Source organism: Drosophila subpulchrella, chromosome 3R (genome assembly GCF_014743375.2).
Source record: "Drosophila subpulchrella strain 33 F10 #4 breed RU33 chromosome 3R, RU_Dsub_v1.1 Primary Assembly, whole genome shotgun sequence".
Taxonomy (NCBI): Eukaryota; Metazoa; Arthropoda; class Insecta; order Diptera; family Drosophilidae; genus Drosophila; species Drosophila subpulchrella.
This window is the reverse complement of record NC_050609.1, coordinates 2,337,641-2,351,579: the sequence shown is the minus strand read 5'-3', so window position 1 is coordinate 2,351,579 and position 13,939 is coordinate 2,337,641. Positions and strand designations below refer to the sequence as shown.

General features: G+C 39.4%; 1 protein-coding gene across 23 annotated transcripts in view; it reads right to left on the bottom strand.

Annotated features, from left to right (window-relative positions):
- The window catches only part of LOC119559570 (heterogeneous nuclear ribonucleoprotein R), a 56,616-nt gene that overhangs the window by 8,812 nt on the left and 33,865 nt on the right, over positions 1 to 13,939 (bottom strand). For 3 of the 23 annotated variants that reach the window (XM_037872605.1, XM_037872617.1, XM_037872622.1), the window contains 10 exons: positions 9,932 to 10,050; positions 9,546 to 9,867; positions 9,207 to 9,448; positions 7,946 to 8,081; positions 4,600 to 4,733; positions 4,413 to 4,541; positions 4,215 to 4,355; positions 4,050 to 4,156; positions 3,518 to 3,639; positions 1,713 to 1,987 (listed from right to left, as the gene is read on the bottom strand). In XM_037872605.1, coding sequence (XP_037728533.1) covers positions 1,713 to 1,987; positions 3,518 to 3,639; positions 4,050 to 4,156; positions 4,215 to 4,355; positions 4,413 to 4,541; positions 4,600 to 4,733; positions 7,946 to 8,081; positions 9,207 to 9,448; positions 9,546 to 9,867; positions 9,932 to 10,050 — 1,727 coding nt within the window. Of the gene's footprint in view, positions 1 to 1,712; positions 1,988 to 2,332; positions 2,376 to 3,517; positions 3,640 to 4,049; positions 4,157 to 4,214; positions 4,356 to 4,412; positions 4,542 to 4,599; positions 4,734 to 6,587; positions 6,724 to 7,945; positions 8,082 to 9,206; positions 9,449 to 9,545; positions 9,868 to 9,931; positions 10,051 to 11,525; positions 11,879 to 13,939 lie in introns of those variants that run through there. The other 20 variants (XM_037872662.1, XM_037872632.1, XM_037872675.1 and 17 more) reach the window with 17 other exon arrangements.

The following is a 13,939-nucleotide window of genomic DNA, read 5'->3' as shown; positions in this document are numbered from 1 at the left end:
TTCAGGTTTCGAGATTTTTGTTCGAATTTTTGCATTTACAATTTTTCAATAGTATTAGCATTTTTTTTTTATACATAATTGAATGTGTTTGTATATATATGGATCGCCAAGATAATTGTCAAATTTTGGTCATTTCAAATTTCGAATTGAACGAAAGAGTAAGCAAAATAAAAGTACGTTTTTGAATTGATTTTGAATTTTGATGGTCGAATCGATGAGAATTTCGAATTTGGAGCGGTTGCATTTTCGGAAAGAGGTGGGGGGTCAGAAAAACAGTTTTTGTTTTGGTTTTTTGGAATCGAAAGGTTAACGATTTGGTTTTAGATTTGGTCGTTTGGTTGGTGGTTGATTTTCGTTTTGATTTTGATTTAGGTTGGTGGCAGAGATAGAATTTGTAATTTTAATGTGGGTTTTTTTTTGGTTTTGACGAACATATATATAATTTTTTTTCAAGATTTGTTGTTTTTTGTCATATTGTACCGAAAAACAAATGAATTGTTTGTATATAGATAAGTATATAACAAGAACACATAAAAAGAAAGAAAAGAAAAGAAAAAAATCGAAATAAACGCGTTAGATTCTTGGTGTAAAAACTGTTTGTTTGATTGTACATACACGATGTAATGTATGCATATAAAGTATGTATTATTTATATAGAAATTACTAAGATGTATATATACTGTTCTCTGTATCATGTGTAAACTGAGTGAGCATTTAACTAGTCAATTGGGTATTATTATTATAATATACTTATAACAACGGATCTGGGGCGCTTGAAACGTTCAAGTCCAAGCAACAAAAGTTTTGCCTCTTGCGATTGACACAATATTCAAAAAATAACTTTACCATGTTTGTAAATTTGTTTTATAATGTAACTAAAGGAGTACAATAAGCGTAATGCGGTTAATTGGTTTAAACATTAAAGCGTTGGCGTTGATACAAAAAAAATAAGTATTTTTAATAGTAACATAAAGCGATGCACACTTTAGTGCGCAATTGTAATAAAAAGCTCTTCGCTTAATTGCTAAATTAATTAATTAAAATTAAAACGTCAGCACGCCGTGTTCAGCTCATAAATATGTTATTAATGGTTACTTCTTCAGCCTGGCGGTATGGATGGTGCAATTAAAATTATAAATAAATAAGCAGGTGGGGTATACGTACAAGCAAAGCATAAGTTAAGCGTAATAAAGCACCGTTTGTTAATTTTTCGATTGCGGCGTGGCGCGTTGAGTCCTTAAAATACTGGATGTTGGGTGTTTCCATGGGTAAAGCGAAAACAAGGCGAAACAAGCAACAACAAATAATCCTTTTTCCGGCAATGGGCGTGCACGTGTATTTGTATCTGTGGGTGTTGTGTGGGCGTGGCATGGTTTTTTGGGTTTTGGGTGAATAGTGGGTGGTGTTTGGTGGAATTTGGCAGCAAGAGACGTGCAAATTTTGACTTTATATAAACGAAACAAAAAGAACATATTTTGGGGAAATTAAGGCCAAATGATGAAGCGTTTTTTCTTTTAAATAAATCAAATACGAAATAAACTAACTACAAGACAGGAAGGCAATCAACTGAGGGCATATATCTAAATCAGTATAACTCAAAATGAACTCTACAAATCTTGTGTTTCTGTGTGCGTTGTGTTCTTGTTCTTCAAATTGTACTCCGATTCGAGAGGATCTAATATAGGAGAGATTTTCGATTTATAAAAACGCACCATAACGCTCGTCGAACCACTAGGACCACTTGCCGATCCTCTGGCCGATCGCTGGCCACCGGACAGCGGTGAATTCTGGGAGCCGCCCGACGAGAGCGGTACCATCGAGCCGCCGGTCACACTCCCGCCGCCGCCCCCGCTGCCCCCGTTGCCGCTGGGGTAATCATAGTAGTTGTACTCCCCATCATACGAGCGGTACAGCTCCTCGTAGAACGATTCATTGGTATAGGTCCCTTGGCGGTAGTCCGAGAAACCGAAATAGTCGTAATCGTATTCTAGTAGGTGGTGGGGTGGGGTATTAGGATTAGGTTCGGGATTCTAAATGGGTTACGATATACGGATGTACGGGTTGCGGGAGAGACCTCCCCTATAGATCTAGACCTAAGCTCCTCCCTGATATTATATCATTATGCTGCCAATTGTTTCACTTTGCCAATGGTCAACGAATCGGGCGCGTACTATAACGCATTAACAATATACTCGGGGGGATAATATATGGAATGGTGGTCTTGTCTGTGGTTGTTGGGTGTTTTTGGTGGCTTTGGTGGTTTAGATGTCACACTAACACACGCGAATCGGTCGGTATGTGGCATAAGTAGATGAGACTTAGGGTTACTTACCGGTGATATAACATCAAACAGTATACAGGGTGCTTAACATTCGCTACACAGAGAACACAATTGCAACATTTAATTATCGTAAACAACTATGGACAACGTTTAAGGTTTAATGTCTAATGTCTATGCTTTGGTTATGGATTGAGAGTATGTGTTAGTATTTTTCGTTTTCTTGATGCCCTGCACTTGGCGACACAGAGAGTTCGGATCGGAGGGGCGGGAGAGTCGAAGATGGGTTATACTTATAAAACAATAAAAACTGGACAACATCGATAAGGAAATAAACACAAACATGCGAATTAACCGATGATAGTAATTGTAGTGGAGAATACATAAATAGAGCATTGACATATAACTTGCAAATGCGAGAGTACCAGAAAGAAAGAGACAACATTTACGATTAGTTAGATGGGGAAAGTAATAGAAATCAGTGAGAAATGGTTATATTCAAGTTACTTCAATTGATTGCCAATGGTCAGAGATCTTAGGGTTAGTGGGTTGGTTAATCTCGATCTAGCTGGATACGTTTTCTCACTCGACTGGGACTCGAGGGCAGTGCTAAGCGTGACTTTGGGGGCATTTGGGTGAAAGTGAGAGTGAGGGTGTGCTTGTGTTTGTAGTATGTGGCTTGTTGTTCTTAGGGACGATTATACAAATGTTAGTGGATAGCGCGCGCTTTCTAAACCTTAAAAACTTAAATAATGAGGCGAGGAAAAACAATATTTAAGATAAACAGAGGGTAACAAAACGTTGCGTTTGATGGCAGACATGATGATATTGATATCGTTCAACTTAAGGCATAAACTGCAGACCGGATTAGTGTTAGGTTGGATCAGTAGCTGCTGCGCTTTTCGGTTAGACTTTCGAGCTAAGAACTAAAAACAAACCTATAAGATACTGTGTGGATGTATGAGTGGTGTTAGTGTGTGTGTGTGTAACTGAGTGTGCCTAACAACTTGGCTAATTGACTACGAGTATTAAACCAAATTAACAAAAGTTATAAAGTATTTTTTCTCAATTGTGTAGAGTCCCAAAATGAAGGCGCTAGCGGCCTCCTCTTTTCTCCTCATCAACACATCAACATGATGAACATAGCCGTTGCGAGCTATGCATATACATACAGAGACATCTAGGGCGCAACCGGAAACGGAAGCGGCCCTATTCACTTGGCAAATTTGCCAAACTTACCGTATTCGCGTGGTATCGGCGTACGCAGCGGCATGCGCGCCCCTTGGAGGCGCATGGGCGTCAAGGACATCATGCTGGGATGTGTCGGCGACAGGTTTCTGTATGGAGACAAGGTTTCAAATCTTTACAAGGTAATCCCACACGGACATGGCATTCGAATATAGATTGAGTGAGGTTTTTGGTTATATTTTTTTTGTATGTTTTGGTGTCGTGTTCGGGGGACAACAAAGTATTTGGTGGGGGTGAAGTTCATTCGCGTGGCGGGCAATTGGCAAAGAAAGAAAGAAAATAATAATAAAATATAAATATAATTAATTGACTGCTTGAAATGGTGGCGACTTGAAGAGCAAACAGACATTTTCAATTTGGATTTAGCCGAAATCTAAGGTGCCCAATGGATTTGTTGTTTTTAATTTATTTTTGAATTTTGCGCCAATAAGTGGAGGTGTTGTGCTGTGCTAGACAAGTTTAACTTATGTGGGGTATTTTGGTGGGAAGTTTTTTTTAAAGTGAAGGAGGTGGAAACACATACCCCACGATCCCGGGACGCGCTTGCATCATTTGCATCATACGGCGCTCACGAGCCCGCAGAATTTCCTCCTTTTTCTTTTTGTCCGAAGGAGGTTTGGCTAGAGAGACCTATAATGGATATTATATAAGATATATGTTTCAGAGACTCAGCTTTAAGAAAACCCACCTCAATATTCGAGGCGCCGATCTCCTTGCCATTAAGGCCACGCATAGCTTCGACGGCGCTATCACGATCCTCAAAGTGTATAAAGGCATAGTCTTTAATTTTCTTAACGCGTTCCACCTTTCCATATTGCTCAAATTGCTCCTGTTGATAAAATAGATTATTATACTATGTTTAGAATATAGAATTTTCTACTTTTACCTTTAGCTTATCCTCTGAGACGTCCTGGGTTAGATTTCGCACATACAGAACTTTAACCTTGGACATGGTTTGTTCATCCGGCTCCTCCTGTGGATCGGCCCAGTCGACTATTATATCACATCCCCAAACCTATAAATATACATCTTTTATAAGGCTCTTGTTTTAGAGACTACTTTGCTGATCTTACCTTAATTCTTCCTGTGCCAAGCCTTCGTTTGGCCAAAGATGCCGCCTTGTGTGACTCGTATTCGAGAAAACAGAAGCCGCGATTCTTTTTCTTATCATCTGGCGAACTGTAGATGATTACCTCGTAAAGGCCAGCTATAGGTTCAGATTCGGGATCAGGTTTATTTTTAAATAAAGAAAATTGTCATTTGAGTACGGTAAATATAAATCGTGTTATCAATTCAAATGCAATATGATTAGTTGGTTGCATATGTAAAAATTGAAACGAAAGTAATACAACAAAAAAGTATTTGTATCTGTATCGGTATATTGGCAGGTGTTTGTGTGCGAGAATGTTTGAGAGTACAGGTGATAAGACACTGAGACGCACTCTGGGCGATTAGTTATAAATAAATGGTACACTGTATTATATTGAAACAGAAATGCACAAAATTTTACACGACAGGAGAGCGGGCTCCAATCGCTCAAGATTGTTTTCGTCTTTTTTTTTTGTCTGCTGTGTAAAATAATGAGCATTTCCGTAATCTGAATCTCTATATAATATGTAGAGCGAATTAGATGATTTTGAAAACCAATGCCAACAATTGCTGCTTGCTTAACTTTTTGAAATATTTTTGAATAATTTAATGCGCTAAGCTAATAACATTTTCGGTTTTGTGTATGCAAGGTTCGAGATTTAGAGAAAGTATTACAGAGAGCGGGGGGTATAACATTAAGTTGGATATGTAGTACGTATAGAGAGTATTGTAAAATGAAACACACATTTAGAAAAACACTTAAAAAACCTCTGTTGCTATTTGTTGTTGTTTGTTTGTTTATATATAGTACATGTTGCAATAAAAATAGGAAAGGTAAAAAAAAAGGTATAACCAAAAACACAACACGAAGTATAGAGCACACATTGAGCTTGGATTTATTTTTCGTTTGGAGTAATGGAAACGATAACGGGAAAACTATACACAAACATAGCCAGAGTTAGACAGATTAAGAGATAGAGAGAACGGTGTGTACACTGAGATACAAAGAGAGATATCGGTAGATAGAGAACAATAACGTAACAACGAAATATGGATATAGGATTTTGAATTTGGCTTAGTTTCTCGTCGATTCGTTTGCATCAATTGCTCGGGGAAGTAGCGCTTATGTGAGAGATAGATACAGAGAGAGTTAGAGTAAAATGAGTTCATTTTTAAGGCTTGTAGTCTCCAGTCATTAAGTAAATGAATTTTATTTATTCAACATGAATAGGCCAAAACATATCGATTTGAGTAGACGAATTACTGTTTCATATTTTGGTTTTTGGGGGATCGCTTTTCGGTTTGGTTTGGTTTGTGTGCGCCGTTTATTTTCTATGTGTATATGATATAGGTCTGCACTAAAACAAAAACTAGGTTCATCCCTTTATTATTTTCGGTTTTCAAAAATATTCAAAATGTTTTGGTTAGCGAATTGTTTAGCTACAGGTTTTCAATGTCAACAAATTGGGCACATTTAATAATATTGGAATGTTGAACAAAAAAAATATTAAAGAACAATTAATTTTTTGTTGTATTTACTAACAGCGCTTAGCGCCACAGAAAATGAGTGAGAGTAATGGCAAAGAGGTAAAAATGCAATCGACCCAAGGACAGGGCTTTAATTTAGATACAAAGCCATGTCCTTAAATCAGGTCGTTTGTTAAAATGTTTCAATTTCGTGGGGGGAGTTTCAAAGTGTTTGATAATTTTGTTCTTTTCGATTTCGGGGGATTAGCATTTTAAAAGCGAAAATTGCAAAACAAAAATCCAATTGATACTTCATTTCGTAGGCTTCCATGCGCTTTTCAATTCTGCAAGTATCGCCCCTAAAAACATTTACAAGGGATTACAGGTACAATTAATTGGGGTTGGCCAATTCTGGTAGCCAATTGGGGTTTGTGCTGGGCTGGTTTTTTGAGGGTCTTTTGCTTTGTTTGTGGTTGCTGTTGCTGTTGGTTTTTGGATCACTTACGTGCATGTTTTGAAAATTCCTCAATTAATTCGTCGCGATCTCTATTCTTAGGTATATTGCCGACAAATAGCCGGTGATTGTTAAATGATATCGTAACACCAATCTTTTTGCCTTTCCGAATTTCAAAATCATTTAGCTGCAATTGTTTGAAAGTTCACACAAAACAAAAGAAAATTTTGATTTGCTATGAAAAATTTGTAGTTCATTGGTACTGCGATTTGATTTTGGATTGATTTGGTATCGGGCTTGTGGTGGTTTTCAAAGGTGGTAAAATGAGTGTACGTGTGTGATAGTAATTCTCATGGGTGGGAGAAATTGTGGAGTTCTATTATCTAAACTTTAGTAACGTTTTTTTCGTAATATTTTGTATTGCGTGCCAAATAAAAAAGGAATTTACTCAAAAATAAGGTTGTTCTTTAGCTAAATTCCAGTTGATTTGATGTGGATTATTCGTTTTCACTACCAGTACTAGTACTTACTATGCGGAATAATTACTTTGAAATCAAAAAAAAGAGATACTCTTCGGGCTCTATGCAGCTAGAAAGTCAAAATGCGACTCGATCTTACCTTATAAATTTCATTTGAGTTGACTTTCTAGCTGGCACACTGCGTATACTTAATATTTATAATTTTTAGAGCCTGCTGTCCTACGGTGTAATTAATATTATATAACATAATGGAAAACAAAGTTTTGGAATGCATAACAATTTGGTAAAAAATTTAAAAATTTGAATATTTTTTGTTGGTTTATTTTTCGAAGGCAAAGTTAATGACTGGAGATATTATGTAAATAAGTTAAAAGAAATATTCTTATACGACAATTCAAGCTTGTAACGAATGGCAATGAGACAAATGGGCGTGTCGCTGTATCTATGTGAGTATGTAGTAGTGTCGGTGTGATTGTCTGAGTGTGTGTGTGCTATATATGAGGCAACGTATATATATGATAAAACTGAGAAATGCATCCGACGATGTTTGTGGTTCGGTTTTTATTCATGGGGGCGAGAGCGCATTTGAAAAGAGTGTCTCGATTTTTTCTTTCGGGGGAGAACACTTTAATTTTTCTGAAGTGTCAAAATGGCAATGGCGGATGTTTGGATGGTTTGAGGTGGAGGGTGAATAGTAAGGATGAGTTGAAACAATAATATATAAATTAAACTGAATTCATAAGCCCTAAGACCCTTTCTAACCTACAGTAAAACAGTCTTGCTTTCTGCAATTAGCCAATTTCTGTTGGTTTAGCCAATTGGATTTTTGTTTACAATTTAATGCCGATTGTGAAGTTGCGGATGTTGCAACTCCAGTGATGGTAATTTAAAATATATTTTTTTTGTTAATTTCGTGTTTTGTCAATTTACCTGTAAGTTTACCAAATTCCTCTAAAATTTCATCTTTGCCCTTTGACTTGGGAATATTGCCTACGAAAAGGCGCAGATTCGGTACGCTTATATTTATTTTCAGACACTTGCCGGGTTTTATTTCGTGATTATCGAGCTAAATTGTGGAAGGGAAGGTAAAACGATTCTTTTTAATACCAATTCAATGTTAATAATAAACAATAATAAAATCATAACTAACAAATAATTTTGAACTAAGGCAAATAAGGTCGATAAGAATAAGGAGGGGTTAAATAATAAGATTAGGATTGTTAAACTTTTCGTTTGTTTACCAATTTTGAAGCGGGCCGCGTGGATTGAATTTCAGTTGAGTTTCGGTTTGGAAATGTTAAAGGAAAAACGTTTTTGTTAGTGGTTAACTGGTTAGGGCAGAAGATATTTGGGGGGCCTTATTACTTTTGCCAGCCAATATCATGGTCTGAATTTTGGTCATGCTCGTCTAAATAAAACCAGACAGTGAGATTAAACGTACGCTGCTTAGTTGACTACAAAAGTTGATAGCTACATAGCTGGACTTAGTACTAGAGAAATTTTCAACTAAAAAGAAAATAATACAGATAGAGAGAAAAAGGGGGGTTTTTTCGGGGTTGTGTGTGTTTTTAGGGAGGAGGCCAAATCTTTTATTCGTTGAGAAAGAGAACTCTTTTCAAACTTGCAATTTGAACGGATTTAAGGCGCTGCAGAGATTCATTTGCATAAATTAAGATTACAACTCATAGAAGACGGGACATGCATTACATAAGTTACAGAAAGATCAAGTAGAGAGAGACAGCGAGAGAGTGAGACAGATAGCGTTGCCTATAGTTCAAATTTAAGAGTTCATAGCGAAGGCAGAGGTAAAGTTAGCATACGGTAAAAACTAAATAAAATTGCACAATTTCTCATGGTCGGATCTAAAAGCGCCAAATCGTATAGATCATATTGGTAATTTTTCGGTCTTGCTGTGGAGAATTTTAGAATATTTGAATTTTGTTTTTGGCCGCATAACTGTTCCTACTTCTTCCGATGTGTAAAACACGATAGTAAATATGTGGATACAATACGTTAAATATGTATATATAGGATAATGTATATAATCGTAAGAGTTAGCAATACGTAAAAAACATTGAAGCGGGAGGCTTTTTTCTTTGGGGGGCTGGGTTTTTGGAGGTCTGGGGTTCTGGTTCTTGAGGGGTGGAGGTGGTGGTCGTGGGTATGGATGGTCTGTGGTTGGCTTAAATACCTGTCGCACTGCATTGACGGCCGCTTCGCGATTTGTGAATGTGACAAATGCATAACCACGATTTGTGCCCGTCATCGGGTCCATCATGAGGCGTAGGTCCCAGATTGTGCCGCAGTCCTCGAAGAGCGGAATCAGTTCGTCCTCGTACATGTCCTTGGGTATCTTGCCGCAGAAAACCTCGCAGCCGTTTCCCGGCACATTGCCCTCCCAATCCGGTGGCGGCCCGCCATATTTGCGCTGACCTGAAGACAGTAGAAAATAAATATTACGATGATATATTGTTTTTTTTTAAGATCAATTAATAATAATGAATATTATTAAATGTAGATTTTATCTTACCTGTCGTCACATCTAATGTGTAGCCGGTGCGCTCGAGGATTTTCTTGATCTTGTCCTCGTCGGGACCTTTGACCTGAATGGCAGCTGCGGGCGCGGCCACGCCCTGTTGGCTGGCTCGACTCTTCTGGCGGTACGTCTTCATCACGCCGCACAGGTAGGCGGACTTGTTTGACACGTGCTCCAGGTTCGATTCGAGGAACTGACCTAACACATTCAAGGCACCATCGACGGGAAACTCCTTGAGCGCGTCCAGGGCGCGCTCATCCAGCTCGGCGTGAGCCAACTTGCCGGTTTTGTAGATTTCATCCAGCTTGCCAGCGACCTTGGGTGAAAGTTGGTGAATAGAATATGTGTGGGTGGGTAGGAACTTTTTTTTTAATACTCACTTTCTTGTCCAGACCGTACTCCAGCAGCTTGGGATAGTCCTCTGTACGTTCGCCATCGCCACGGTCATCGGCTTTCTGATTAATGTCATCTAACAGTTCGCCATTACCCTCCGCCATTTCTGTAATGGAAACAGGTGTAGAAAAATGTGTTATAGAAAAGGATACAATATATAACCAATATGAAATGGAAAATACATCACTTGAGGAATATATACAATATACAAAATAATTCGATGATATTCTTAGTTTACTAATATGTGTAAAATGGGGCAATACAATTTTTTACCCGTCCTTAAAATATTTCTTCACATTTTCATATTGCTAACAGAGGACCCACAATTTTTTCGCGACCTGTTAATTTACCTTGACGAGTTCAACGAACGCTACAAAATAGCAAAAAATTGCGACTGCCTTGAAAATGGGTCGCGAGAATGTGCGAATCGCAAGAATTTCGCAACTTACGCACCGCCGCACGCACTCGTAGAATCAAATAGATGGAGGAATACAAAAAAGTGAGCATAGGAGAGCGGGCAACAAAGCGAAAAAGTTCATTGACTTCAAACAAAATGCGAAACGCACAAATTGCCGATCCGAAAGTGGGAGCAAACCCAGAGAAAGAGGCACCAAAAAGTGCGTGAGCAAAGAGAGGGGAGAGAGGGGAGAAGAGAGCGGCCAACCAAAACGTGTTGGCCAAAATGTAAACAATCGAAAAGAGGCTCGTTCTGCGAATTGTGCGTGACGTGTTGCGTATACGCAATGTGGTTCACCGAATGAGCCGAGCGATAAGCGTGACGTATTAGTTGCCATGGTAACCGGCAGATAAATCTATAATACATTGTGGTTTTATGGCTACTGGTCTTTAGTTAAATGTTTGATTTAACGACTGCCTGATAGTTGAAAACTGTCAATTAATATGTTTACCATCTAAAAGTTGGTAATAACATTTTTAAAATATTACCCAAACCTGCGTGATTTGATAGGTGGCCGCGCTACCTAATATATTTATTTATAATCGCGGAAACCAGAGCTGTTGCAGCTGCATTCAGCAATTTATCACAAATGAATATTTATGGCGCACTCATAATGAAAATGCAAATTTCCCGCAGTTGTCAAGTGGCAAACGCTCACCTATACAATTCATAGCATAGAAATCTACCTTAGCAGTCACACTATCAGCAAGTGCTATTTTGATTCACATATATGTATAGCTATACGTTCAAACAAAAAACAAAGCAAGCTTGCAGGCAAAAAAAAAAAGAAAAAAATTATAAAAAATGAAGAGCCCCAACTAGCCGAGAGCGATAATTGCGTAACATGTGCGAAATATCAGCAAGCTCTATCGCCAAAAGAACGGGAGAGGCGAGAAAAAAGAAACCCGCGATAGAGCGCGACCCACAAAATTATGAGCAAACCCGAACATTTCTAAAATTTTTTTCTAGCTCTACGCTTTTTGTTTGTTGCTCTCTCCCCTGTCACTCTCTGCGTTTTATTTTTTCATTGTATCCGTTTCGTTTTCGCTGACATTGAAATACTTTTCGATTGATATCCGCGCGAATGGGGCTCTGGAACCGCGAAATTCACCAAGAATACTCACTGCTGGAACTGGGCATCTGGCTAAGAATCCGAATGGCGGAGCGGCTCTTGAGGATTATGGGGGTACGGGCCTCGCCGCCCCCCTCATCCTTCTTAACGCGGGCCGGCTCCATTTCGCGAAGACCACGGCGAAATGCACAATTTAAGAATTTGTAATTTTCCTTAGACGACTTGGAATTTCGCTTGCAATCGTGTGAATTTATTTTCTTATCGTTTTTTCCGGTTTTTGGTTTTTTTTTTATATAAATCAACAGTCAGAAAGTTGTTCCGAAACGATTCGAAAGACGGCTAAAAATTTTCACAACTGAATAGAAATAAATTTGTCCGGCCGACACAACAATGCCAATACATTATCGAATGATATGACTTTTGACAATTGCTTGGTGGGGCCAACTATGATTCGAAATTGGGATGGGCGAAAGGGTTACTGAGAACACACGTTATAGAGGTGGCAATCCTACTACTACTACTAGATATTATTTAGACTACAACCCGCTGGATATTTATGACAACTGCAGCGGGGCCATCAGAATGCAATGTACGCTATAACAATAAACTGAACCAGTCAGCCAGTAACAACAATAACAGACCTCGTGCATAACCCATTCTCGGGGCCCCTCCCATATGGTATATATATGTACGGTTGGGCGCGAAAACGCAGCGAGCTGTAAGTGGAAAGTGTTGGCGACAACCGCAGGGAAGCCCACCAAAAGGGTAAACATGAAAATGTGCAGGAAAAGCGCTTTATCGGGGCACTGCAAACTGAAAACTGCAAGGAAATGAATAATAAACACGGCCAATGGATATTGAGCCCAGCCAGTTGAGAGGAGTAAAAGACAGCAAAAGCAGGAAATTCCATTAGGATTGCAACGAAATATCGATAAAAGGGGATTTCTCATACGCAGTGTTGCCAGGGCTCTGCAATTTCGTTAGGTTAGGGGGGTGTGCTCTAAAAAAGGATAACTGGCCACATTCCCCAGCCAATTGTAGGAACCCCAGCTATTCAGGTGACTGCTTTTGGCCTAAAAGCGCTTTCAATTTGCAACACTTGCCGTTGCTTTTTTTTCCCCATTGCCTGTGTTTGCCCGGCTGTGTCATCATTTTTTATGCATGTTTGTTATGGCAACAGGGTAGTCGCTGCGTTGTTTGCCCCGGCAGTGGCAACTCTATCCAGTGCATATATGAAATTGTAATAAAAAAAGAAAGAAAGTGGAAAAAACAAAGAACCGTTTGCATGTTAAAGAACATTCCTGTTTGCATGTTCGTTTTGTTTGCCAGAGCCGCTTGGCAACTACCTCAATAAATTTGATGTTGATGCCGGCGATATGCGGTAGCATATACACATGCAGAGGGATATCCTGAGCCCCGTAAGTTACACCCTCGGCACAAAAAAAATAAAGTCACCCTCCATGGCAAGGGTGGTTTTTTGCCAACGGATTCCACCATTCCGGGGACTCCTTTGCCAAGAGATAATGCCTGGTGTAAGGTTAGTAAATCAGCGATATGACAAATCGCCGCAACGCAGGCGGAACACTTAATGCGACGACTCTTTTCTATAAAAGACAAAGAAGAATCAAAATTGCTGATAAAGCCAAATAAATCGTTTTGCCACATTTGTTCGTCACTCGCGTCCGTCTGCCAGACAAAGCGTCGCCACCGGCAGCAGTCTGGTCTAGAATTACAAGGGCCCCCCCTTTGGAAACTCCGCCCCTGTGTCAGTCACTTTTGAAGCCAGACTGTAGAGAAAACTACGTATAATGGGGTATAGTTTGGGGGGGGGGGGCAAGTCTGGGGTTGTTTGCCACGCTATAGGAAGTGTTAAAGTTTCAGGCTTTCGCAATTTGAATTTCAAGAAGCCCTGGCCATTTAAATGTTATTGCCAGGGACAACGGCGACAACAATGGCCACCTCCCTTTGGGGTTATTGATTTTCAGCCCCCTCTTACTGCCCAGATGAACCAACTACTACCACACTCCACACTGTCCAGTTAAGCCGATTTAAGGCACAAAAATAACTCCAGCCTGGCTGGAAAGGGGAGAAAACTGCAGACACTGCAGACCTCAGAACGAAAACCTGAAGGCCTCCGAACGGAAGTGTGGCAAATGCCTTCTTGTAATTTATAGCCCCCCAGAAGGGGTAAAGGGGTGGGGAGTTTAGAAGGCGGCCAGTTGGCCGCATAAGTTGCACAATTTATGGCATTGCGACAACGAACAAATTCCCTGCAAAGTGCAGGCGAACCAAGCAAATTAGATGGAAGCGCCTCACAGGCGGCAGACAACGGTGGAGATGGCTCTTAAGAGAATATTAAATGAATGAAATTTATTGTAATTTATGGAGGACTACAGAAGAAGTTTAATGAAATATTAGAAATGCGGCACGTTTAAGTGCAATCCGGAGGAAGAAACTTTATTGCTG